Source organism: Hippopotamus amphibius, chromosome 1, assembly GCF_030028045.1.
Source record: "Hippopotamus amphibius kiboko isolate mHipAmp2 chromosome 1, mHipAmp2.hap2, whole genome shotgun sequence".
Classification (NCBI taxonomy): Eukaryota; Metazoa; Chordata; class Mammalia; order Artiodactyla; family Hippopotamidae; genus Hippopotamus; species Hippopotamus amphibius.
In genome coordinates, this window is record NC_080186.1 from 441,540 (window position 1) to 463,477 (window position 21,938).

General features: G+C 61.6%; 1 protein-coding gene across 2 annotated transcripts; it reads right to left on the reverse strand.

Annotated features, from left to right (window-relative positions):
- Positions 1-3,243: 3,243 nt before the first annotated feature.
- Positions 3,244-7,518, reverse strand: MXRA8 (matrix remodeling associated 8). Of its 2 annotated transcripts, none has more exons than XM_057716709.1 (10): positions 7,411-7,518; positions 6,327-6,350; positions 5,902-6,210; positions 5,709-5,810; positions 5,150-5,629; positions 4,859-5,017; positions 4,642-4,678; positions 4,485-4,561; positions 4,310-4,390; positions 3,244-4,080 (listed from the first exon to the last, which is right to left on the reverse strand). In XM_057716709.1, the coding sequence occupies exons 1-10, from the start codon at positions 7,457-7,459 to the stop codon at positions 3,434-3,436; spliced, it is 1,965 nt and encodes a 654-aa protein (XP_057572692.1). In that variant the 5' UTR covers positions 7,460-7,518; the 3' UTR covers positions 3,244-3,433. The 2 variants fall into 2 exon arrangements, with proteins under 2 accessions (XP_057572692.1, XP_057572685.1); XM_057716702.1 differs by having other exon boundaries at positions 3,244-4,087.
- Positions 7,519-21,938: the final 14,420 nt, after the last annotated feature.

The window sequence follows — 21,938 nt, forward strand, 5'->3', positions numbered from 1 at the left end:
CCCGGCCGCCCCGGCCCCGGCCCCGGCCCCCGCCCCGGCCCCGCGCGCACTCCGCCTGCTGCCCCGCCGCCCGCGGCCGCCCATGCGCCCCCGGCCCGGGACGCAGGCAGGGAGGCCGCGAGGCCCGCCGCGTCCGTGCGTCCCGCCGCCGCCCCCTCGGGCCGCGCGTTAAAGGGACCGCGGGCCTGGGTGCGCGCGGCCGCGGGGGGCGCCCGAGAGCGGCAGGGCTGACGTCACCCGGCGGCCCGCGGCGCGGAGGCGGAGCTGCGCACGCGCGGGGGGGCGCGGGGGGGGGCGGGGCGCGGGGCCTCCCCGCCGGCGTCCGGGCCCTGAGTGCCCCCCCCGGGCGCGCGCGCGCACACACGGGCCTGCCGCCCGCGGGGCCGGCCTGCGGGCCCCGCGGGCGGCCGGGGGCGCGCCCCGCGGGGAGGAGCTGGGGGAGGGCCCTGCGGGAGCGCCGCACCGGGCCTGGAGCCCTTGGACGGGTTCCGCGCCGCCGGGCCTCCGCCTCTTCAGAGTCCGGAGGCGCCCTGGTCACCTCGGCGGGCTGCGGGGGCACCGCGGGAAGCTGAGAGCTCTTGTGTCCGGGCCGGAGCCGAGGACCCTTGGTCCCTTTGCGCCCCGGCGCCGGCGCCCTCTGCCAGGTGGCGCGGGGGCTCCGGGAAGCACGGGCCGAGCGAACGCGGGTGCCCGTGTGGACGCGAGAGTGCAAGTGTGAGCCCGTGTGCATGGCGGTCAGGCGGCAGCGGGGTCCGCGCGGGCAGCTGCGCGCTGGCAGCGGCACGGGGCTTCGGGCAGCAGGGGTAGGGGTTTCCTCCCCGGCCGCTGTGCATCCAGCCTGCCTGGGGTCCTCCGTGGGGCAAGCGAGAGAGCAGCAGCGCTCCTCCCGCTGTGAAGGGTCCAGCCCGCGGGGGAGAGCGGCTCTCCCTCCCCCAGCCCAGGAGGAAAACTGGAGGCCACTGGAAGGAGGCCCACGCCGGTGAGAGTGAGAAGCGATAGGCCCTAGGGTGGGGCCTGAGGGTCATGCCGGTGGGCAGGACGTCCCGCCCTGAGACCCATCCCCCGCACCCCCCTGAAACTGGCTCCTGGAGCCTTGGACCCTCCCATCTGCCAGGTCATGACCCTCCTCGGGCAGTGGGCCAGCACAAGAAGGGGTCACATTCGCCCATCCCTGGAGGAGCTAGAGTTTGACCATAAGTCCCTGAATCCAGGCCTGGGACCAGCCCCAGGTGAGCTAGGCAGGGGTCCTGACCTCCATTCCCTTGGGCTCTCAAGGCTCTGTGAGGTTGGCACCCACTCAGCCAAGCCTGGGCCTTCCTCCCTCGGGGCTCAGTTTCCCCAGAGGCAATCTGAGGAAGCCAGGCAGGATGGCCTCAGAGGAAGGGTCCACCCTGGGTCGCTCTGCTGGGTGTTCAGGGAGGGGGGAATACAGGCCCCACCCTGAGAGTTCACCGGGACCAGATCCCTCAGGCCAGACACAGATAGCTGCTGCCGGTCACACGGATGCAGGCCATCTGGTGTGCCAGCTGCACTCCTGCCCCTGAACCTCTCTCTCCCACCTGACCCCGTGACCCTAAGCCCAAGTCACAGCACAGAGGCTGGTAGCCTGAGGCCAGTCCCGGGACTGATGCTGAGGTGGGTGGGGTGAGGCCCTGCACGGGTCCTGAGTTTGTGGCCAGAGCCTGAGCCCTGACAGGAAGGGCCTTATGCCACGGCAGTGTGGCCACTGTGACACTGGGAGTCACTGGGCTTGCGGCAGTCAAAGCTCCCTGCCCCGGCCTCCCTCCCTGCCTTTGCCACTGTGGGGTCCTTGTGGGGATGTGATGAGAAAACAGCTGTTTTGAGTTGTGGACCAAGCACTTTACTGTATGACAATCCTGCTCACATCCAGAATCTGGACATTCAGATGAGGACCCAAGCTCAGCATTCCCACCACAACTTCCTGCTTTGCTTTTCCCGGGCAGCTTTTCTTTTTTTTTCTTTTTTAATACATTTATTTATTTATTGGCTGTGTTGGGTCTTCATTGCTGCACACGGGCTTTCTCTAGTTGTGGCAAGTGGGGGCATTCATTGGGGTATGCGGGCTCCTCATTGCGGTGGCTTCTCTTGTTGCAGAGCACGGGCTCTAGGTGTGCGAGCTTCAGTAGTTATGGCTCACGGGCTCTAGAGCTCAGGCTCAGTAGTTGTGGTGCACGGGCTTAGTTGCTCCGTGGCATGTAGGATCTTCCTGGAGCAGGGATCGGACCCGTGTCCCCTGCACTGGCAGGCAGATACTTAACCACTGCGCCACCAGGGAAGTCCCCTCCCCAGCACCTTTTAAAATGACCACTCAGAGTTGAGCCCGTGAAAGTTAGTGACCGCTGCCCCAACCACCTTAGAAGTTCTAGGTTCTTGCTACCCTGCTGTCCATCTCCTGCTCGCTGGTGACCTGGATGGAGGACTGTCCTTCCCCTGGCTCACTGAGCACCACCCCCGCCCCACCCCTACCTGCCCCGGCCCCCCCCCAACCCGCCCCGGCCCCCCCCCCCACCAGGATCTGTAAGGAACAAATGTCGTGCCTCTGCTTCTTTATGTGAGATCTTGAAACTGCGCCTGCATTAAAATGCCCCTGGGGTATTCACTTCCCCCAGGTGGGAGTGGGCTGCTGGGGGAGCCACCTGCGGACCCGGTGTGGGTGGCCTGTGCTTCCTCACTCAGCAGGTCACGATCTGCAGATCTGCACGTTCTCAGCCCACCGCTCTGGGTTTTCCAACGTAGGGTGACAGGCGCCCATCCTGCCTGCTGCTGCCCCCAGAGGGCCTTGGAGGATGGGGTCTGGGTTGGAGAAACAGGCTTCTTCCTACCCCAGCTCCCTTCCCTTCCCCTCCTTCCTGCCCGCACCCCTCTGAGTGCTCTCCCACTACCTGCTTTCTCCTCCTTTTTCCTAGCTCATTGAAGCCCTTCTTGGTGTCTGCCTCTCTTCTCCGCAGACTGAACTAATACAGTCTGCCCTCTGTCTTCACATCCACCAACATGCTCCCCTCCCCCACGTCCAGGAAACCCTCAGAAGAGGATCTGAGATTCTTCACCACCAGGAGTAAGTGCACACAATTGGCTCTGATGTTACCCCTCCCAGGACACCCAGACCCAGACCTTCCACCCAAGGGAACGGGTGATGACACTTGGGGGTCCCCAAGGCCCAGACGCTGCCCCCCCCGGGGGGGAGATGGAGGGGAGCTGCAGAGGGACACCTGGGGCCGAGTCTAAAATCAAATGTGGTCTTTATTGTGACGAGAGCCATTCCCCAGGGTGAGCAAATGTGGGGTGTCAGGAGTGGCAGCAGTGGCCCCTCTAAAACCATCTTCACCCCTCCTGTCCTCCGCCAAAACAGAGCCAGGTGAGGCCTCACCCCGGGACTCCAGCCCAGGGAGGGGCCGAGGGCAAGGCGTCCGGGTCAGAAGTCACGTGGAGCCCAGTGACGGTCGAGGCAGCTTGCTGGAAACAGGGCTGGAGCGGGGGGGGGGGGGGGGGGGGGGCGGGGGGGGCGGGGAGGGCAGAGAGGGGCCCCGGGGGGCCAGACGCAGGCCAGGCGGATGCCAGCCCGGGGGCCTGGAGCGCACAGCCCTTGGGTCGCCGTGCAGAGCGCACGGCAGCCTGGCGGGGTAACGCGGGGGCAGTCACGTGGAGGGGTGGGAGTGCCGGCCCTGAGGCTGACCCCAGTTCCAAGAACCCCCACGAAGCCCCCCCCACCCCTCCCCCCGCAGAGGTGGGGCAGAGGCCAGGAACGCCTGAGGGACGGGTGAGCTTCAGGGGGGTCCCGGCCCTGGGAGGCGGGAAGGCCACCGGCTGCAGCGCCGGCAGAGTCCCAAGGAGCCCACGACCGCCTGTGAGGAGGAGCGGGCTCCCAAGGGGGCGTCCAGAGGCAGCCTCGCTCTGCACCAGTCCAGGCCAAGTTCCAAGACAGCGGGACCAGCCGCTGGAAGGGGGGCCGGGCGAGCTGCACGGGGGCCGGGAAGAGTCCTCCGAAGTGGCCAGGGAAGCGCGGGCAGAGCTGCTGGCCCAGCCAGGAGCCCAGGGTCGCCTTACTTGCAGTACTCCTTCCTGAACTCTGGGAGCCAAGGGGACAGGCAGGTGTCTGCCCTCTGCCCCTCTGCGGCAGGGGAAATAGGTCGGACGACCGCCAGGACCGCCCAGGGACTTCCGGAGCACTGAGGCGGCAGGGGACTCCTGCCCGCGGGGCTGGCTGACGTCTTGGGGTTCTGAGTGGGTGGAAAGGGGTACAGCCCAGCTCTGAGATGGGCAGGAGTCTCTCTCCCTCACCTCAACTCACCTCTGTCCAAGTCGATGTTTTTGGCCGGTGGGGGGCTGTGGGCCAGCTCAGCCCTCTCCTTCAGGATGTTGTTTTTGTAATCTGGGGCAGGGAGAAAGCGGGGTGAGGCCCCCAGAGACGTGCCTCCCTCACCCCAGGCCTGGGAGCCACGGTCCGTCCCTCTGGTCCGCCTCACCTAGTCGGATGTCCTCACTCCTGTAAAGAGCCTGGTCCCCCACGGCCACTGCAAACTCCGCCATGTTCACGTCCTTCCTGGAGGTGGGAGGGTGGTGGGAGGTCAGAGCCGTGGGTGGGTCTGCCCAGTCCCCAGGAGAACCGGAAGGGGCACTCACCCCTTTGCCTTGGCCTTCTTGCCCGAGTATTCGTAGCCTGGGGAGGGAGACCTGTGTTGGGGGCAGCTCCCCCATCCGGGGAGGACCCCTCGCAGCCCTGGGGCCGGCACAGAGGCTCAGGGGACCCTCTGCGCGGGCCGCGCTGCCCTAAGCGCCAGCTGCGGCCGGGAAGGGCAGCCTAGTGCCGGCCTCAAGCCCCGGCGCCCCGGCCCCTCACCTCCGCGGCGGCGCTGCCGGGTGGCCAGGACCACGGTGATGAGCAGCAGGATGAAGAGGAGCAGCGTGGCCAGCACGTAGCCCAGCTGCTGGAAGAAGTGGGCCCGGCCCTCGGGGACGATGACGTTGATAACGCTGCGGCCGCGCGTCAGCGTGGGGTCTGCGGGGAGCGGGCGGGGACGGCGTGAGGCGCGCGCCGACACGGGCCGGCCTCAGCCCGCGGGGTGACCCCCCCTCCCCCCCCGCAGACACTGGGGCCCCCGATTTGGGACGGGAGGGGCCGCAGACGTGCCTCCCGCGCCTGGGCCGGGCGCGCCGCTGCGGCTGGAGCCGTTGCCCGGCGAGTCCCGCGGGGGCAGCCGGGCGGCGGGCTCGGTGACTCTCAGGTGGAAGACGCGGCGCTCGTGCAGGCCGCAGTAGTGGTGGTGCAGGTGGCAGGAGTAGGTGCCCTCGTCTGCCGGCTCCAGCGGGTCGATGCGCAGCGAGAAGTCGCCGCGCGCGAAGGCGTCCGCCCCCACGGCCACGCGGTCGCGCAGGAAGGGCGGCCCGTAGGCGCGGCGCTCGCCCGACGCGTACAGGTCAAGCAGGCGGTCGGCGCGGTCGTGCGGCACCCCGGGCGGCTGCCGGTCCCAGTGCACCACCTGCTGCGCCTCCTCCAGGTGCCTGTCGGTCCACACGTGCGCGCGGTTCACGCAGGTCAGCAGCGCGGGCGCGCCGCGCTCCACCGCCAGCACCTCCTTCTCGCCGTCCCAGTGCGCGCCGGCGGCCCGGGCTGGGGGAGCGAGGCGGTCACGGTTCCCGGGCCGAGAGGGAGCCGAGAGGGGGCGGGGGGGGGGCGGGTGCACACTCACGGTCGTCGGTGACCTCGAGGCGCACGGCCAGGCTCTCGTAGAGGTGGCAGTAGTGGTGGTGCAGGTTGCAGGTGTACAGCCCCTGGTCCGTCTCCTCCACCGCTACGCAGCGCCCCGGGGGACACGCAGCCGTGAGCTCCGCGGCCCCGCCCGCGCCCGCGCCCGCGCCCCCGCCCGGGGCCCCGGGCCCTACCGCGGATGAGCAGCGAGAAGTTGCCGTCGTGGAAGGCGGCGGCGGGCAGCAGCAGGCGGCCGCGGTCGCGCGGCTCGTACACGCGCTGCTCGCCCGCCGAGTACATGTCCACGAGCCGGCGCGCGGGGCCGCCGGCCGGGCCGCCGCCGAAGTCCCAGTGGACCACGCGCTGGCGGTCGTGCAGCCGGTCCTGGGTCCACACCATGCGCGGGCTCTGGCAGCGCAGCACGGCCCCGGCGCCGGCCGCCCAGCTCACGGCGGACTCGGACACCACGGAGCTGCCGGCGGCGGTGGCGGGCCCGGCCGGCCCTGGTGGGGAGGGGGAGGCACCAGGCAAGGGGTGAGACCCGAGGCGGCAGGTACAGGGTGCGGCGAGCAGGAAGGCAGGGGGACTGACAGGGCTCCCGGGGAGGGTGGTCACTAACCTGAGGACAGAAGGACAGCAGAGCCTGGAAGGAGAGGAGACGTGCGTCATACTGGGGAGGGGGCGACCTGGGCCTTTACACCCAGGTGACTCACCCACCCAGACCGGCCCCCCACTGGGCTCCCTGGGTCCCTTCCGTAGGGAGGTGGGTGCTAATGACACCCTCTTAACAGGTGCGGGTAAATCCAGGGAAGGCAGGAGGGCACGGGCGGGCCCCCCACCTCTCCCAGGCTCCCCTTATCCTCGTGGCCACCTGCCCAGGCTGCAGGCACAGCACCTGCGCTTTGAGGGGTGAGCGCTGGGGCCAGGCCAGCTCTGGATGTGTGCTTGTCACCAAGGGCCACCCTCAGGAATGGTGGCCAGGCCATCACGGCGGCAAGGCCACAAGAGTGGCAGCGCCTGACACTGCGGGCTGGTGTGGAGGCTTCCGCACACGCACATCCGGTGTGGCACCTGCCCACGGCCCAGCCACACAAGCCCTCCAGGGTCCCCAGCCTGCGGGCACCCCACCCGGGAGCCCCCTCAGCCTTCCCGAAGGGCAGAGGTCTGAAGCAAGAGAAGGCGGGAGTGGGAAGGGACCCCACCATCTGCCACCCCACACACCACATTCCTGCTCCAGAGATGTGGCCGGGCGCCCGGGCTGGACGGAGGAATGTGCCGGGTCAGCAGGCCAGCCGGGGGCGGGGGGGGGCTCAGGGGCCTGGGAGCAGACCCCGAGAGCGCCCCTCAAGCCCCCACGCCCTCTGCTCCTGACAGCAGAGAAGCACAGGCCTGAGGGGTGTCCCGGAGACGTGGAGGCATGAGAGACCCTAAGAGCAGCCCCCGCCTCAGCCTCCCTCCCTGCCCGGCCCCTGTCTCCAGCGTCCAGTGAGGGGGAGCTCCGTGGGGATCTGACGCGCGCCTCAGCCCCTCCACGTCCCGGGGGCCTTCCTGTGGTGCGCGGCTCCCGCCGAGGCTCCCGGCCCCGGCCCCTTCCCCGTGGGGGCGTCCCCCCGCCCCGGGCTCAAGCTCAGACAGGCTTAGCCCCAAACACAGACTCGCTCGGACCCACGGGCGGCTGCTGCCCTTTGAACCCCCCAACTCACTCTGCAGAAGCACACATGTCCACAGCAGGACCCGGGCCCGCAGCTCCATGGCGCCCGCCTGGCCCGCCCGTGCTTTGTCTCACTTGGGCTCTAACTCTCCAGAAAAACAGCCCGGCCCCTCCCCCTCCCCCTCCTCAGCACCCGCGTGACATCACGGAGCCCTCTGCAGACCGCCCCCTCCGCTCCTGCCCGCCCCCTTGGCCTCCCCCAGTCCTTGGCTGGCCTGGTGAGACGGGTCGGGCTTTGGCCACTGTGTCCCCGAGAGTGAGGAGAGTCATGGCAGACCCGGCCCCCTCTCTGGCTTGAGTCCTGGAGAAGGGGGCAGTAGCCCAGCCCAGGAGGGGCAGGGGGCCCCGAGGGCATGGCCTCAGATGCCTTGTGGGTGTCTGTAACATACAGAGCCTTTCTGGGGTCACTGTAGCCATTCTGGGGTTCTGGGGGGAGCACCTCCTGGCCAGCACCTTTGTAGGGAGACCCCGGCCAAGGCACCCCCCGCACTGCAGGCCAGCAGAAAGGCATCCTGGGGCCCAAGCCCAGGGATCCCGGGCTGCCAGACCACCAGTGCTTCCCGTTGGCCGTGCAGTGACCCTTTGCCTCTGGGGGCTGCATGTCCTCATCTATGAGGTGGGGGTAAGAGTAGCCTGGGCCCTGGGGAGGTACGGGGTGGGGGTGGGGAGGTAGCTCCCTCGGGACAGCACGACAGACACCAGGAGCCAGCCGGGGGATGAGGGGTGGGCCCCCGAGTGCCAAGCGGGGAGCCGGTGACCCCCTGTCCTGGTGCCCCCACCCCATCTGCCCACCATCAAGAGCAGAAACACCACCCAGACCCGGGGGGAATGCTCCCGGGAGCACCCCAAGCCCTCCCAGAGGGGAGGGAAGGAAGCGGGTAATGGGAGCCTTCCCAGCAGAAGGCACAAATTTGAAGCTCTGGGAAAACTTACAAAGTCACGTAAACAAATGGGAAATAACAGAGCACGCACTGTGTACCAAACCCACTCTTTCTAGTTAAGCAAACCTCAAAAGAAAGAAAAAAAATCCACTAAACAACCACAAAAACCCATGGTACGTTTTTGGACTGAATTATGGTCACAGGCCCCAGGCCCTGGTGGGCTGGAGTCTCACTCTTGAACCCTGCCCTGGTCCCCAAGTTCTCAGACAAGCAAGGAGCCCAGCCCAGCCAGACTCTTGGGCTCCGGGCAAGGGGAGGAGGCTGCTGCTGCTGTTGCAGCAAGAGAGAATGAGGGGTGACAACAGGTAGGACCGGCTGGGAGGACACAGGGCTGTGAGGATGCCCCACCCCCAACCTAACGGACCCACTTCCTCAGCAGCATCCAGGCGCTGGGAGGCGGAGCCCCCCTTTCCAAACTGGAGTTGGGACTTGTCTCCACACCCCACCCCCAGCTCCTCCCGGGCCTTTCGTTCTGGAAAAACAAGCCCTGCCTGGCGGCCTTCTTGAGGCCTGGCCTCTCCTCCTGTTTTTCTAACTGGTTTATATTAGCGCTGGTGGCCTCCCTCCCAGCCCTCCTCCCTCCTCTGCACCCGCCCGTGTCTGTCACTCCAGCGGCCTCGCTGCTTCTGTGGCTGCATCTCCTCCTTTCTTCCTGCCTCTGGCTGCTAGGCTGCGTCTCCTCCATGGAGGGAAGACGTCCAAGCGGGGCTGGAGGGAGGCAGACACGGCCCAGGTCCGGCCCCTCAGGCTGGAAGGGGTTGGGGGTCGGCGGGGTTGGGGGTCGGCGTCCAGCGCTGAGCTAAGCCTGGAGGCACCCAGTCCACACCCTAAACTCCCTGCGGAGCCCTCCCTCTCTCAGCCCTGTGGGTTCCTGACACCGCAGGTCCAGCCCTCTGCTCAGCCCCAGTGCAGAAGTTTGAAGGAGGAAGTGCACCCCTGGCACCACTGGGCAAGGAAAGGCTGCAACCCCTCCTCCCTGCCCCATCCTGCTCCCTCTGCTTGAGCCCACCTTCCCAGTGCTTGGCAGGAAATAGCCACAGATGAGAAGAGAGGCCCAGGAGAGAACAGACGGGAACTAAACAGCCGCGACATCACTGTGTTCCCCCCGAGCTCTGGCCCAGCGCCAGCCAGACCAGAGCCCTGGACCCACGTCCCCACTCCTAGGAGTCTAGACCGAACGAGGGGGTCAGCCAGCCTGCCCCGGAGACTGAGACTCAGACGCTGGCTCCAATCCTGGGGACCGGACATTCCAGGCAGCCAGGATCACTGGGAGGAAAAACCATAGGCACAACCAGACACACAGACATGTGTTCACACATGCTGTTCCGTCATTCGGCAAAAGCTGAGCACCAACTGTGTGCCGGGCACTGGGGTCCAGCACCGCACCCGATGCCAAGCTCCTGCCCTCTTGGAGCTGTGCGAGGAGACGCAGCCTGCAGACCTGCTTGCTGATAAATGAGGTCATTTTAAACACAGCGAGATTAAAGCAGGGCAGGGACTCCCTCCGCTGAACCGACTGAGACAGCCTCTGAGGGACCCACAGACACAAGTGAATGGCCAGGCCAGGGCCCAGGAAGCTACCTGCTGGGGGTGGGGGGAGCGTGCTGGGCACGGAGGTCTGTGGGCCGCGGCCGGGCTCTCACTCAGAGCGTGATGAGGCCTGAAGGGGTTTGCGTGCGGGAGGGATGTGGGTGGTTAGTTTAGAGCTGTCAGGATTTACACGGACACACAGGGAAACAGCCGCCCAAGGCCCAGGTGGTGCACAGAATTCTGAGATGCTCCCCAGGGCGCCCAGCCCCTGTGTCCTCCCCCAGAGCAGGGAAGGGTGACAGTGGTGACTGTGGCAGGACAGTCCTTTGCGCCCCCATGACAGAGATGCCCGCACGTCATTCGCTGAGGCCGAGTCTGCATCACGGCTGACGAGCCTCGGCTTCCCTCTCCCGCTGGGCTGTGAAAGGGCCCCTGGGGGTGACCTGTGCAAAACCCTGAGGGCCCAGCCCCACCTCCCCAAGAAGAAAACGGACCTCAGTCCTACAACCACAAGGAACCGGGTTCTGCCACCCACCGAGTGATCCTGGAAGAGGACCCCAGGTGAAGACGCAGCCCCGCCGACATGGGCTTCCCCTGGTGAGACCCTGGGCGGAGCTCCCAGCAAACCCACACCCAGACGCGTGCCCTGCAGGAGCTGGGAGGTAAGGAACGCGCTGCCTGAAGCTGCCTGATTTGTGTAGATTTTTGATGCAGCAGCAGGAGACGGATTGACTGTCTCCCTGAGCAAAGCAGGGGCAGGACTTAAAAGGACAAAAGCCACAGGCCTCACACGGGAACGGGACGGCGTCTCGCTGGAGACTGGCTTGTGGGCAGGTTGCTGAGCAGCCGGTGAGGCCGGAGCACGGCGCTGTGTCCCAGACCGCTGCGCTCCCAATTTCCCCTCGCACGGCTTTTCAGCTGCTTCTGACCAGCTCTCCTAGAAGCAGTCACGTGCGAGTGTGTTGGTCCTTCTTCTAGGGTCCTGGTGGTCTGCCCAGTGCCGGGGCTCACCCTGTGAGGCAGGGTTCTGCAGGCCCCATGTCCGCAGACCCGAGTGTCCCGTGGAGGCTCTCTTCTTCCGGTGGAGAGCACAGGTCAGGCAATGTGTTCAGACAGAGGCTGGGAGATCACTGATCCATTGAGACACTGATTCGAAACTCTGGAAATATAGACATTATTTCATGGGCCAGCCAACGCTTTTATCCTGAGAAAATGTCAGGGAACCAAGATCAAGGATTTTAGCGGTCGTGGTCAGACTTCTGTCAGTGGTTTCCTGCGCGGCATTAACAGGGTTCAGGCACCCCTCGTTGCCCCGCGCTTCACAGACGCTGCCCTTGTTACAGCCTGAAGGTTTGTGGCAACCGTGCAGCAGGCAAGCCTGTCGGCACCATTTTCCCAACAGCATTTGCTCACTTCATGTCTCTGTGTCACATTTTGGTGATTCTCACAGTATTTCAGACCTTCCACCAGCAAAAAATTCTGACTCGCTGAAGGCTCAGATGATGGCTAGCATTTTTTAGAGATAAAGTAGTTTTAAATGAAGGCAGGGGGCTTCCCTGGTGGCACAGTGGTTAAGAACCCGCCTGCCAATGCAGGGGACACAGGTTCGAGCCCTGCCCCAGGAAGATCCCACATGCCACAGAACAACTAAGCCCGTGCACCACAACTAGAATCCTCTGCTCTAGAGCCCCTGAGCCACAACTATTGAGCCCACGTGCCGCAACTACAGAAGCCCACGCGCCTAGAGTCCGTGCTCTGCAACAAGAGAAGCCACCGCAGTGAGAAGCCCGCGCATCACAAGGAAGAGTAGCCCCTGCTCCCCGCAACTAGAGAAAGCCCGTGTGCAGCAACAAAGACCCAACGCAGCCAATAAATAATTTTAAAAATTAAGGCATGTAAATCTTTTTAAAAATTAAGGCACGTGCATTTGTTAGACATAATGCTATCGCACACTTAACAGCCTGAAGTACAAACGTAACTTTTATATGCGCTGGGAAACCAAAAACTTTGGGTGTCTGGAGTGACTGCAGGGGCCTGGAACCGAGCCAGCAGCACCTCTGAGCCCTGCCTTCATCCCCTCTGTTTGGTACATTCTGTTTGTGAAGGTGCAGGGAGGCCAGCCGGCTTGTATGGGTCATTGCCTGGAACCATGACCTCAGGCTCCAAGGTCAGCCTCTGTATTTTATTCTCTCCCATCATGCCAGAATTATTTCCTTATCGTTCTTACCGGTTCTTCAATTTTGCAGCCAGGAATCAGGAACCACCAATGGACTCCTAGCAAATTTCCCCCGTGGTGCCTCTCACTGTGGGAGTCACCTCTGCCTACGAGGTCCGCAGCTCCACCTCACACGGGCGTGTTGGGAAGGCCGGGGCTGGCAAGCTTAGAGCAGCCACCAGGCCAGCTTCCTGGGGGCCACGAGCGCTGCCTCCACGTGCATGAGCACCACGGTTCCCTGGCGCCTCACCAAGGAGATTTACCTTTAAATGCAATGTTTCCAGCAAGGAAGCCCCTTCACCACGGGCTCTGGTGACGCCAAGGCTCCTTTCAGCAGCTCTGCTTTACGAAGAGGGGGTCGAGCTCCCCTCAGAGGATGTGGGGCGGGGGAAGCTGCGGGAGGGAGGGTGGGTGGTCTGTGGTGTCCTGCCCACGACACAGTCCCTCGGCCACCCCGAAGCCTTGACCTGGCTGCAGGAGCCTCCCTGCTGCCCTCAGCATGGACACCAGCACCGCTTGGCCCCGCAGCCTGGAGGGCTCCCAGCTCCTCTGCCCACCCAGCCTGGAGACCCAGGACTCCTCTGCTACCGGGGGTGTGGGGGGCGGTGAACCAACCACCAGACTCTGCGCTGCCCAACCCTGACGGGACCCAGGGCCACGCTGGTGTACCACCGTCCTGAGCGGCTTCCTTCCATCATTTCCTACAGTTTTCAGTTTTTCTGAGGAATCATTGGCTTCCCATCTCTATTAAGAGATTCCTGTGATACTTTCTCGGAGACCCATTTACAGACGCTTCACGGCAGCCTGTGTGTCTCCTGCGCACACAACCTCAGTGAGACACGGCCATCTCCTCTGCCTGTGCTGTGGATGTGGGCCAGACCGCATGTTCCAGATCGGCCGCTTCCAGTGCACAGGGGCCCCTGGCCCTGACCTGCCCCTGGGGACGTTGGGGCAGGTGTCAGCCTGTCCAGGGAGGCCGTTTCCTGTCGCTTCAACAGTCGGGGACCCCGGAGACAGCCCCCGGGAGGCCACCACTGCTGCCCCACTGCACAGAACATCCAAAGGCCAGAGAGCGGACTCTCTTTTAAAAAGGCATCACATACTTCCCCAGGAGTTGGTCACGGAAGTGTTTATCTCACAGAGGCTTCTGACCGGTGGGCACTGGCAGGGAGGGCCTCCCAGCGCAGGAACAAGAGCCCTCTTTGGACAGTTACAGCCCCGCCACACATGTGAACATGGCAGCTTCTGTCCAACACAAAATGACAAAATTGTTCAAACACAGTCATAACAACATTCCTCTTGTGTATAAATAGTCTGACTTTCCCATGTTATGGGCTTCGTAAACAGGGGGCTTCCAAACTTGCGCAGTAGGAGTTAATAAATACCCTCCATCATCTGCACTGCTCTTCGTTTCATCCACGGGAGGAGGCCTCCGTGTTGCCAGGGGCAGTCCGGGGGAACCCCAAAGACAGGTAAGGTTTAAGACATGTCAGTTTTCCAAAGTCTGGATTTGAGGCCTGAATTCTGGGAAGGCACATCGTCGCTGTTGACCAGACACAAGACGTGATGGGCATCTCGGCCAGAGTTGACTCAGGGTGGACGACACCTAAAACGGGCACAGCACTGAGTGATCACTGGGAGCACGCCTCATCTCAGAGACAAGGACTAGCCGGTAAAACGGAACCAAGTCGTGCTGGGGACCAGCCCAGGGCCCAAAGGGAGGCTGAGCCTGGAGGGGAGACATGCACCTCCTGGCCCAGCCGAGGACACGACCACTTCTCTTCTTGTTCACAACATGCTGTGTGTGGAAAGGACGACTCTTTCCCCCTTATATGCCCTTTCTCTGCTTAACGATGTTAATACACCTCTCTGTGAATGTTTATTCGAAGTACACAAATATTTACAGTGGTTTTGACAAATGTAAATGGAGCGCCTTCGCTTACCTAACTGTGTACATCACACAACGTATGTTTTAACTTTACCACCCAAACTGACGTAGTTTGGACAAGGAATCGATGTTTTTACATGGTAACACACTATTTCAGAGAAGAAGCCTTAATGTGTGAAAAGTCTAAAAACCTCCGGGAGGCGGTCAGGGAATCAGAATGTGGCCAAGAAACCTGACTGAATCGCAACTGGAGTAACATCGCTGAGGGAGTGGGGACCTCGGGAGTGAGCAGAGCCTGTGGCTAAAGGCAGAGGGACCTGCACACAGCACTGTGCTGGAGCTGAGAGGGGTTTCCGCCGCTGTGGTTTATCAGCTCTGACACTGCCAGAGGGGACACGGAACTGAACACTTAGGTGAGAGGTTACGGAAAAGCAAGAGAGGGGCTGGGGTGACCCGCGCGGTCCAGATCACAGTTGGAGACACTGGTATGAACTCACGTTCCTCGTAATATAACGCGCATACAGGTGGACGCTTGTGGTGGCAGTTTCCGGTGTGTGGACGCGTGGTCGGCTCCCATCCGAGGAGGCCCAGCAGCAGCACGCACACCCAGCTCCAGATCTTGGTTTCCGACAAAAGGAACGGGGGCTCCTTGGAGAAAAGGCTGGTTTTAGGGCGGGGGGAGGAAATACACAAGAGAAGCCTGGAGAGCAGAAAACAGGGGTGGTGTCAAAGGGGCACAGGGCCCAAAGCTGGACCCAGAGAAGCGACAAAACCAAGGGATGCTGGACGGTGACCAGAATAGAGGTGAACGTGCACGAGTCCACACTCAGAGACGAGTGGCTGGAGAAGCAAACAGAGAACGCCCCTTAGCCTGGGAGACAGAGCAGGAACGTGGCTTCCAGCCACGCCAGCACAGGAGGGCTCAGGGCTGACTTCCCCGTCCTGTGCCGCCCACGATTCTGTGGGTCAGCAGCGCCAGTGGCGGTCTGTGCTCCACGTGGTGTGGCTGGGGTGGCTCCAGGGGCTTCTCTCTGGCGGCTGGGGTCTCGGTGTGGCCATGAGCTGGGTCCTCTGTCCACACCACCCCTTCTCTCCACGTGGCCTCTCGTCACTCAGCGGTATAAGCCAGGCTTCCTTCCTGACAGAACCTGCTGGGCCCAGAGCAGGTCACAGCGCAGATTCCTGGGGAGGGGAGAGAGCACCCGGCCTTGGTGGGAGGAGCAGCAAAATCACATGGTGGCGGGGGCAGGGCAGGGGGCCGATGGAGACATCTGCAGAGATCACGCACCACAGGAGGTGAGAGGCCAGTGGCAGGATGAAATGTAAGTAATTCAGAGCCTGTCTGAGGTTTCCAGGAACACGTCCTTTATAAAAGGGATCCGTTCTTTTAATTAGATATAGTTAAACACGTATGTTTACATTTGAATGACCTTGAATATTTTTTGGAAAGAAAAATAACTTAGCTGACCCATCAAACCCAACTAGGAAATTTAGGAAAGTTTAATGAAGCTTCGCATAAGTAAATAAACATAATTCTTCCAGAATCCATAACATTATGTTACACTATCTTATACAGTGTTACATGTCGGGGAAAGACACACAGTTGTTTCAAGTCAAAATTATGAAACTAACCCAACTTGTCCAAGGATTCATCTTCATTAAAAATATTACCCGAGTGTTTTTAATACAAATTGTGAAACTCCACATTTTCCAGCCTGCCATTTAAACAATATTAAAGTAGTGTTTGTATGACATGAAGTCTCCTTGGCAACATTTGCCAGAATTCACACCTCTCTGCTTCTTATCCAACGATCAACCATTGTCCCAGCTTTTATTTTTTCAGCTGAACACTTCTAAGGCATTAAAAGTTCAGTTTCTTTTTCCTGCCTGGAGTTCTCACGTTCTCTATTTGAAGTCTGTGCAAGTGTGCATCAGCCTATTTAAGCTCATATACCCTGTGTGGTTCACAGGGAGACAGGGAGTGACACTAAGATGCTCAGAGCCTGTCCCGGGTCGTACGGCCCAAGAGCCTAGTCGGGTCTCAGCCAGCTGAGACCCTGGGACTCTGGCCTCGGGATACTCCAAGGCTGCCCAGTGGACGGGTCTCAGCACGCTGTGTGTGCTGCGGCCCCTGTGGTTACTACCCTCTTATCGTCCTACCTTTGGCCAGTGAAGCCCTTCTCGCCCTCCCGTGGCCTCTACCAAGGAGACACAGCAGGCTCTCGTGCACTTCCTGCCACAGGCCTGGCGTTCGGGTTTCCAGGTAAACACCACACAGGACGTACTTATACTGAGAAATTATTTGTTGTTTATCTGAAATTCAAATTTAACTAGGGGGCCTGTATTTTTATTTGCTAAAGTTTGCAACTTTACCTGGAATCAGCCATGTCTCCGAAGAGTCCTGGCTCCCATCAGAAGTGGGGGAGGGCACTTAAAGCCACCTCTGGGGGTCTTGGTTTGTGGACCCCCCTCAAGCATAAGCATCCAGCCAAGTGCCACCAGAGGAAGCCGTGATGTGGGAAAAAGAGGTCAAAGTCAACAAGTGGAGGAACGCACTTGGGAGAAGCAGAAACTAGACAAGGCAAGGGAGGCGGGCGGAGAAACACGCGGCATTAACACCCCCACAGAGGAGGTGCCACCACACCCTGCGGTGTAGACAGCGCCTCTAAAACACGAAACACACAAGAGTCTCTTAGGAATTAAGGACACAGTAACAGAAATGAAGAAATTCATTAAATGGATTCAAAGAAAATGTTGAAGATGCCAATGAGATGGAATATAGACCAAAAATCATCCAAAAAACAGGCGTTTCAGAAAGAGAAGAAACAGAGGGGAGGAATGACAACAAAGGGGTTCAAGGAAATGTCTCAGAACAGAATGAAGGTTAGGCATTTCCCGACTGAACTGGGCTCCCATCGGCGCGAAACAGACCCACACCGAGGTCCACGCGTCCCCTGGGGTGTTGCCACCAGTGAAGAAAGAGAGGAGCTTCCGGAGAGTCTCAGAGGCTCTGGGCTTGAATCGGGTCCAGTGTTGTCAACAGTACACTGGGACCCAGGAGACAACAGGGTTTTGTAGGAAGTAGTTCCCAACCTAGAATTCCATATCCAGCCAAACTGTCAGTCAGGAAACAGGGTCCAGTAAAGATCTCTGTGGGTTTGCAAGGGTTCAAAATCTTCTCTTGTGTTTCCTTCCACAGGAAATTATGGGGAATGTGCTCTTTCAAAGTCAGGTAAGGAAAAAGAAAATAAGTAAAAAAACGAAAAAAAACCAAAACAGTAAGGGAAGGAAAAGGGCAGGCAAGGGCTCAGGGGAGCAGAGGCTGAGAGAACCCCCAGGGTGAACGCCGGGCCCAGAGGCGGCGCACGAGCAGCCAGCTGGACAGGCGAGACGTCTAGGAAGAGACTTCACGCGGAGGGAACGCACCTCAGCCGCCCTTGGGAGCGGGGCTGAGAACTTGGTGTTGAAATTGTGATGAGGGCATAGAAAACTAAAGCAACTGAAAAGAAAGAAGAAAAACAAGACAGCTACTGATTCCACGGAAAACAAAAACTCACACGGACGGAAAAGCAGTGACCCTGCTTCCTTTCATGGTTACAGTCGCATGAACACGGACACTCAGGTCCCCCAACTCACAGGCCACCGAGTGGAAGGAGGGGCGGGGAGGTGGGCAGCAGACCCCCCGCCTACTGTGTTTCCTGCCATATTTCCCAGACTGGAAGCTATGCCCCCCCCCGAGCGTGACCTCCACTTAGCGCAGCACAAAGAGCATTTCCCAGTGAAGTCGATGAAGACAGAGCATGTCTGTGGTCACGGCGCTTAGGAGGAGTAAGGACTGTTTCTAAACCCACTCAGATGAGGCTGTGTACCAGGTAGTGGTATATATTTCTTGGGTTTTGCTCAAAAAAGTCCAAACCCCACCAATTTAGAGAAATGGCAATGAACGCCAAAAGAATCGTCTTTTAAAAGGGCTGAAATTATGTGTATAAATACAGATGATTGAACTTGGTGCACCTCAAAAAAAATAATAAATTAAAAGGGCTGAAGCTGCTTCTGGGAAAGGTGGCGAGGCCAAGGGCAGAAAGACTACCGTTTCTCTTAAGCACCACGAACTATTCAAGATGTGTGGAGGCATAATTTTTATACAAATAAACTTAAAAAAAAATTAGTTTTGGAGTTAAACAGACTCAGAGCTGAATCATGGCTGACTGTGGGCAAGTTCACCTCTGTACTTTGAGGGTCCTCCCTGATCAGACAAGGCTCATTATAGGTTTGTTGTGAAATGAGCTAACTCTTGTGAAGAACCTAGCACAATGTCTATGGTGGAAGAAATCACTCAGATGTGTCAATTATTAATTGTTTAAAAACATAGTTCTTATTCTGCGATCTATCTCTTACACACCTTTGCTCAGAAAGCTACTACAGGATGTACTCCATGAAACAAGAAAGTAAACCACAAAAGGTGAAAACGTGGCATTCCAGAAACAGAGGCTCCAGCTGATGAGGCTAAGGGTATCCCAGGGCAGCCCAGACAGGGCACCAGGAGGGCGACTCCACCTGAACAAGAGTCGCTCAAGGAGCTGGACTGAACTGACAGGTTTTAAGTTCCAGCAACAAGTTTGGGGCTGAGTTAGTGATACACAGAAAAACGTGCAAAAGAAAAACCAGACTGGAGAACAAAGAGCTGAACGAGAAAGGAAAGAAAAGCTTGCTGAGCGGTGTCCACATGCACTGTGCTGTGACTGCACTGGGAGGAGGCTGAGGCCGGCGGAAGGGCCGAGGTTGCCGCCCTCGGGGCAGCGTCAGGGGGGTGAGGGGAGGTGGGCGAGGCAGGGAGCTGACAGCGCCACACAAGCCTGCCTGGCTGGTGAATTAAGACACAAGAATCCAACTGTAAATACGAGTAACAAAACCAACAGGAACAGGCAAAGTGAACAGGCTCCTCTCGGCGGGGAGGGGACCTGCCCAGCCTCATGGGGAGGCCCACGTCTGAGCCCAAGGACCCGGGCGTGACCACCTACCCTGTTCATGTGAGGGCTTTGGTGTCCCAAGCCCTTGAGGCCTCCAGGCCAGACCTGACCTGTGGTCCTGGTGGCCTCTGGGGCCTCCTCCACCCACAGAGGGGCCTGGGGGCAGCGGGTACACTCAGCAGGACTCCAGGCTCAGTCAGCCTCCTCCCCTACACCAGAGGCCACCTACCCTGGGCGAGGCCGGCCCAGGTGGGGTGTGGGGTGTCAGGTCCCAGGACAGCCACCCCGCCCCGTGTCCCCAAATTCACTGGGTCCATCTACGCTCCACAGGCACACGCACGATTCACGCTGGAGACCCAGCTCACCCTGATCTTGGGTCTTGGCCACGGCTCAGAGGCTCCCAAGGAGTTGACAGAACTGCCACCCAGACTGGGGGCTGACGCCTCCCTCCTCCCGGACTCGAGGGACCCTGACAGCACTGCTGCTGCCACAGCTGGAGTGAGGGGGCTGCAGGCCTGGCGCCGGCCCGCCGGAGTCTGCAGCGCTCCCCTCCCCGCTCAGCCAGGAGGGGTCCTTGGAATACACACAGGCTGCCCCACACCCCGCAGAACTCCAACCCTTTGCGAGGCGGCAGGCTCAGCTGCGGTGAGCGCGAGCCCCAGCCCTGCTGCTCGGCTGACGTGACCCCCCAGGACAGGGACCAGCGCCACAGCTCGGCCGCCTCATCCGAACACGGCCCAGTAGTGCCCTGGGAGGCTGAGCTCAGCACTGGACAGAATCCAACAGGGAGCCTGGGCTCTGGGTGCCCAGCCAGGTGGTGGGGTGTGTCTCCCTCTGGCCCCTGCCCTCGGGCTAACTCCAGACCCAGGTCGGGGCTCCTCCGCCCCATCCTGGGAGCCGCAGCTCCAAATCCCTTCAGGGACGTGTCCCAAAATTCAGCCCTGGAGACGAACGTTCCCTGCTCCTCTGTCACCCCAGGCTCCAGCATCCTTCCAGGCAAGTTCAGCAGGCCGCAGCCCGGCCAGGGTAGTGAGGCCGGCCTCTGCCCCACGCTGAGGCCCTGTCGCCCTCGTCAGCCTGCAGACTCCTCGGACGGCAGGGAGCACGGCCACCCGCACACAGGGTTTGGGGGCACACGTCCGTGTGTGCTGTGTTCCCACGGAGCGTCTGAGCAGGGCGGGGCCCCAGCCGGCTCTTCCCAGGGCCTGCCCAGCGTCCACTCTCACGTCCTCCCACTGGGCCTGAGCCCTGGCTCCTTCCTTGGCCCACTGTGTGGGCAGGTCACCCAGACCAGAAGACACCGGCTGTGCCCCAGGCATGGAGAGGCAGAGGGACGAGTCACGAGGGCTGAGCTCACTGAGGTGCCCCCACAAGGGGTCCAAAAGGCAGATCCCCAGTGAGTGTCCAAGACCACCCCCATCAGCTAGAGCCCTGGCTGGGCCTCCTCTAGCTAAAGCCAGGCCTCAGGCACGGTGAGGAGAGGCTGGGGTTAGGGGCAGACCACAGGCCAGAACCACATCACACAGGCAGGCCCTTCACCCTGCGCCCCCCTCAGGGGCTGCCCAGGGCTAGAACAGGAGACAGCAGAAAGGAGGAGCTGGGTGAGGGTGGAGGCCCCGCTGTGGTCTGGGAGGGGCTGCAGAGTCAAAAATAAAACCCCCGAGACCACCTCCTGAGGTTGTGGTTGGGGCCCAAGGCACCCAAGCCATAGGCAAGATGAGGTCTGCACACAGGGGCAGGGAGAGGGCTGCCAGGGTCCAGGCCCTGCAGGGCAGGGGAGGGGACAGGGATTGAGGAGAGGGAGCAGGGCTGGGCTGGCTCAGTCACATCAGGAACAGGGGCCTCAACCAAGGTACCACTGACGTCCGGGCCCACCTGCTCTAGGGCAGAGGCTGCCCTGTGCACTGCAGGGCTTGTCACAGCGTCCCTGGTCCTCACCACTTTCACCCCCACAGCGACGGCCAAAACCATCCAGATTTGGCCGAATACCCACTTAAGAACCATTGCTCTGGAAGGATGGTGAGAGCACGTGGCCTGGAGCCCCTGGGCAGCCTGCCTTCTGGGGGTGCCCCAGCTGGCACCAACCCAGGGTGGAGGAGGCTGGAGCAGGCGCCCCGGGTGCAGGGCCCTGTGGCGCTCTGCCAGCCGGCAGCCTTCAGGCGTCTGGGTTTGTGCCTCCCTGCCCAGGCCCACCCCCAGCACTCACAGCCCCAGCCAAGCTTCCGCGGGGGTCTTTGTCTCTAGACTCCGCCAAGGATGGGTGGGGTGAGCCACGGGGCAGCTCCTCCGCTGGGTTGGGAAGGAAACACCGGGAGCAGCCGCTCAGCAGCCATGGGTGTCAGCCAAGGGCGTCCCTGGCAGGCTGAGGCCCTGCTGGGAGGCCTGGCGGAGCTGGGGCCAGACTTGGCACCAAGAGGGCATGGTTCACTCCACCCCAGGGAGGCTCCACGGCTGAGGCCCTAGGCCTGGGACCCCTGCCCCACCCACAGCTGGGGAAACTGAGACTGAGGAAGGATGCCTGTGTCCTGGTCCTCAGCCAGGACCCCGGGGGCTGCCGGGAGCCCAACCACCGCCCCCTAGTGGCTGCGGTCCTGCGCCCTCAACGGCCTCAGGTTCCCCCCAGGTCAGGGCCAGGCCAGCTTCACCCTCCCCACGTCCACCCCACACAGGTGCTCCGTGAGCCTGCCCCCACGAGGGACAAGGACCCAGACAGGCCCCGTGGTGAGAAGCTGCTCACCCGGCTGGCGGGCACACACAGAACAGGCACCCACCTGGCTCAATGAGGCATCAGGGTATCTGTTCCCTTCCAGAGGAACTGCCAGGAAGCCCATGTCCAGGCATCCCCCCGCCCCCCAGGTCTGCTCGACCTGCAGGAAACCAGGCGCATCTGTGACAAAAGACGAGGAGCCCCCACAGTGCTAGTGCGAGGCAGGACGGGGCATCAGCGACAGAGCTGTGCCCCCCCAGACGCCGCTC